Source organism: Lactuca virosa, chromosome 4 (assembly GCF_052849685.1).
Source record: "Lactuca virosa cultivar CGN04683 chromosome 4, Lactuca_virosa_CGN04683_v6, whole genome shotgun sequence".
In the NCBI taxonomy this organism is placed as follows: Eukaryota; Viridiplantae; Streptophyta; class Magnoliopsida; order Asterales; family Asteraceae; genus Lactuca; species Lactuca virosa.
This window is the reverse complement of record NC_136429.1, coordinates 7930001-7934012: the sequence shown is the minus strand read 5'-3', so window position 1 is coordinate 7934012 and position 4012 is coordinate 7930001. Positions and strand designations below refer to the sequence as shown.

The following is a 4012-nucleotide window of genomic DNA, read 5'->3' as shown; positions in this document are numbered from 1 at the left end:
TATGTTTAGAAGCAACAATAATTAATAAGAGTTTAAAAATATTTATATACAAACTTAAAATATAATTATATATCATTCTTGGTGTTAATTACATATGCAAAACATCATACGAAATTGATGAATATAATATCTAATGGAAGTAGCGGTATCAAATATAATAATAGTTTAGAATATTTATTTAAATTTGATAGGTGTGAATATCTATTTCATTTTTTTTTATGGTCTTGATGTTCCAGCTGTTGATGTTTCAGTTAGTTTTGCTTTCCCATCGTCTGTTTGGTTTCGCTTTTGTGTTTGTTTAGGAGAGCGTGGTTTTGTTGTTGACAAAGTTTCATCTTCATTTGATAGTTGGAGTTGTTGTTTGTTTTCGTTTTGATGATCTGGGAGTCTATGTGCCTTCAAAACGACGAATCTTGTAATAGGGTTTTCTTGATTCGATGTCTGATATGATCGTACATATGCTAGAAGTGGTAATGATCCAATTGATTTTGCAATTATATCTTGTACACTTTGTTCCTGGTTTGTAAAATGATAACATAAATAATCGATTGTTAAATTACAATTGGTATATTTAAAATAATAGGCTTACATTTTCTTCCGCATCTTTGATTTCATTGGGGTCCAATTTAATGAACTTTTCAATTTTCGGCGTTGAAATGCTTGCTGCAATTGAGCTGGTACCATCATCGATTTCAATTATTGCCCTTGACCTTCACATAGAATTATCATTTAGTATAAAAAATATGGTTTAAATATTTGAATGATGGAATACACTTACATGAGTTGTACTTTAGATTGTTTTTTGCAGGCAGAGCATGTGATGATCCACTTTACATCAGCCACAACTGGTTTTAAACAGTTGTCACATCCTGTTTGTGTGAAACTTCTATCTTGACGAGGCAATATAAGAGTTCCTTTTATCCATGTTGGTTTACCCTGTTTTAGGTGAAAAAAAATTATATAGATAACATATAGTATAGAATATTGTGCAAAAGGTCATGAAAAATGTTGTTATTACTAACATTTTTCATTCTTGTAATTGCTTTGGCTATCGGAAGTATGTCTCTCTCTTGGGGAGGGGGCAACAGAATATCGGTATCCTTATATGTTTGTTTTCGTAGTAGTTCTTTAATTCCTGTTCTGCTATTTGTATACCTGTCAAATACAAATAGAATTAATTAAATTGAATTTTGGTTAATGGGTTTTTGGATTATACCAAATTTTTAGCTGTAGATCATCTGTCACTGGTGGATTTATAAGAATTGCAGAGCTACTACTTGTTGAGAGTGATTGTCCTGTGTGATTATAAGACATAAGATAAGATGTTTTTTAAAAATTTTGCTATATATATATATATATATATATATATATATATATATATATATATATATATATATATATATATAGTGTTTGTGTTTTAAGCAACATTATCTTACCGTAGAAAGTTGTCACCTTTACTCTCATTGCGAATATCATTGGCCTGGTTTCCACTATTTGGTCTAAGGTATTGCCTTCATTTTCATTGATGTAATTCCATAATGTTAATATTAAAAGTTTTTTCCTGAACTTAAAAGGTAGGAATAATATGATGAATAATTTTTTAATTTTACAAAATAAAAATGTCATCGTTTATGTTATTGGGCAATTGTCCACATACTCTTCGTTAACAATGATTACATCTCTTTTCGATGATGGCTCTTGGCATGGTTTCATCTTCTGACTTGGAAAACATTTTATTACAATACCCCTTACATCTGCAATTTGAACATCAAAGTTAGTAAAGGACAAATTAAAATTGAGTGATAAGTATGGAACAAGTAATTTTTTGCATACTTAAATCTTTTTCCTCATCTGCATATTTGTATAGGTCACTAAAGGGAGTAAAGGTGAACTTGCATGTGAGTGTTGGTGGGGTTTCATCTTGAAAAGGTTCAATGAGTGTCAGTTTGCTGAGTGTCCATGAATATTCATATGAATCGAGTTGAAAACGTGGTTCAGTGTATATCAAATTAGCATTTGATATTTGATAGCGCTTGTAGGGTTCGAAAGTATTTTCATAAAAGTCAAGGTCGTTGCTCCAGATTAATGCTGCCACCCTTGTTCCCTGTTTTGAAAACGTGATTAGATTAATGCAGATGTTGTGAGATATGCAAGGATTTATTGTATACCTGTGTGTCAGCAAACATGAGCCTTCTAAATTTTTTCTTTTCCCTACTCAGTTGTATGTGTCCACATTCCAAAACTTGAATCAAGACAGTCCAATTTTTCTTCATATTTGGAATTATGTCATGAATGTTGTATTGGTCTCTCGACATTGGTGTTTGCTGCGTACTGTGTTGTGAAAATAGTCACGTTATGTCTGCTTGTTTCTTAATAAACAGTAATGAATTGGTTCTGGAATGCATTAAGTACTTTTGGTATATTAATGTTCATGACATATGTACAAAATCTTTACATAGCTTTAAGTATCTAAGATTTATATTTATTAATGTTGTTCATTTTAATTACATTGTATATATAATTATTTGATGCGTATAACATGTATTAAAATGCTATGAAGGTAACATTAGTTAAAAAAAACAATAAACATACATTGACAATATCGAAATTAAATGTATATAAATAATATAGTAGCATGTTTTCTTCTAAAACAGAAGTGTCTCTTACCGAAACAGATGTTGGGCTATGGTAGGCAAATTGATCATATTATATATATGGTTTTTAATAACGTCTTCTCCCAAAATTTGGATGATGACTATTTAGAATTGTATATGGAAGTGGTCTATTGTTTTGTTGATTATATTCTTACAAATTTCCATAAATCGCTGAAGAATTCTGTAGGAGTTACATATATTCTAATAATTGTATGTTAAATTGTATATTATAATACATTCGTATTTCATCCAAGACGTATGTGCGGTTTGTTGTGTTCCAGCCTCCAAAGCTACAGTAGCCATCATTGTTGACAAAATGAAACATACGGGACAAGTTTTTCTTCCCACCCTATGATGAACACAATTAATAGACACAACTACAATGGTGGCTGCCAAGACTATAAATAGAGACTTCATTCTTCAGTTGTATGCATCCCAAAAACACAGAGAAACGGATAGTATAACACTTAGAGTGAGAGTGTTAGTGAAAGGGTTGGTTTTTTGTAATAGTTGAGTGTGAGAGTTGCTCCTCCTATTGTAATTCTATTTTCGTGTTTAATAGAAGAGTTTTCCGACCCCAACAACTGGTATCAGAGCTTGGTTCGGTGTCCAGGGAATTCTTTACGAATTTCTCTGTTTTTTTCGTCAAAATTTTTTTGTCTCAAAATCCGTTTTTGAGTACACCGTTGGAAAAGGCTTGTTTCAAGGATTCCGAAAATATATTTTTCGTAATTTTTTGACCACTAGAAGGCCCTCAAATCGTTGGTCAAAGTTGGTCAAATCTCGCCGGAAAAGTCGCCGGAAAAACCAGGTGGCCGGAGAAGACTGCCGGGGAAGAAGGAGTGACGTCATCAGTGAGGTCATCATTGACCAGAATTTCAGGAAGTTGCAGTTTAGCCCCTGAAGTTCTAGAAAATTGCAGAAAGGTCCCTCTATTTCTGAAAAACTGCAGTTCGGTCCCTATTATTCTGAAAACATCTGTTTTGATCCCTGGAGTTCTGAAAAGTTTCAGAAAAATCCCTGGTTGGCAGAAATATTTCAAATTGGCCCCTGTAAGTTCTGAAAATTACAGTTTAGCCCCTATAGTTCTGAAAAGTTACAAACTAGCACATAACTTTTCAAGAAAGTATATTTTGAGCCCGAAAAATTCTACCCCACCATTTTTGACGCTTCCGAATCCAACCGAGAGCTCGGTTTTATCTAATTTTTCCTCGAAATATTTGTAAAATAAATTTGCAATTATTTTCAATGGAATACAAGTACAATTACGATGGTTCGACTTACGCCCACAAATTACAACGTGTGGAAGCCAAGGATGCAAGATTTGCTTAATCTGAAAGATTTAGCAGAGCCTATAG

General features: G+C 32.5%; 1 protein-coding gene across 1 annotated transcript; it reads right to left on the bottom strand.

Moving 5' to 3' along the window:
* Positions 1-216: 216 nt before the first annotated feature.
* On the bottom strand, positions 217-2315 carry LOC145104085 (replication protein A 70 kDa DNA-binding subunit B-like). Its single transcript, XM_079041368.1, has 9 exons — positions 2169-2315; positions 1834-2104; positions 1658-1754; positions 1437-1561; positions 1217-1295; positions 1023-1155; positions 779-936; positions 590-710; positions 217-516 (listed from the first exon to the last, which is right to left on the bottom strand). The coding sequence occupies exons 1-9, from the start codon at positions 2313-2315 to the stop codon at positions 217-219; spliced, it is 1431 nt and encodes a 476-aa protein (XP_078897494.1).
* Between the last annotated feature and the right edge of the window lie 1697 nt (positions 2316-4012).

What these genes read in the sequence shown, in the direction of transcription:
- LOC145104085 (XM_079041368.1), bottom strand. Translation starts at nt 2,315, where the DNA reads ATGTCGAGAGACCAATACAACATTCATGACATAATTCCAAATATGAAG. An exon ending in GTAATCATTGTTAACGAAGA is followed by an intron (nt 1,562 to 1,657) that starts GTATGTGGACAA and finishes TTTTAAGTTCAG; the next exon opens with GAAAAAACTTTTAATATTAA. An exon ending in CAATTACAAGAATGAAAAAT is followed by an intron (nt 937 to 1,022) that starts GTTAGTAATAAC and finishes CACCTAAAACAG; the next exon opens with GGTAAACCAACATGGATAAA.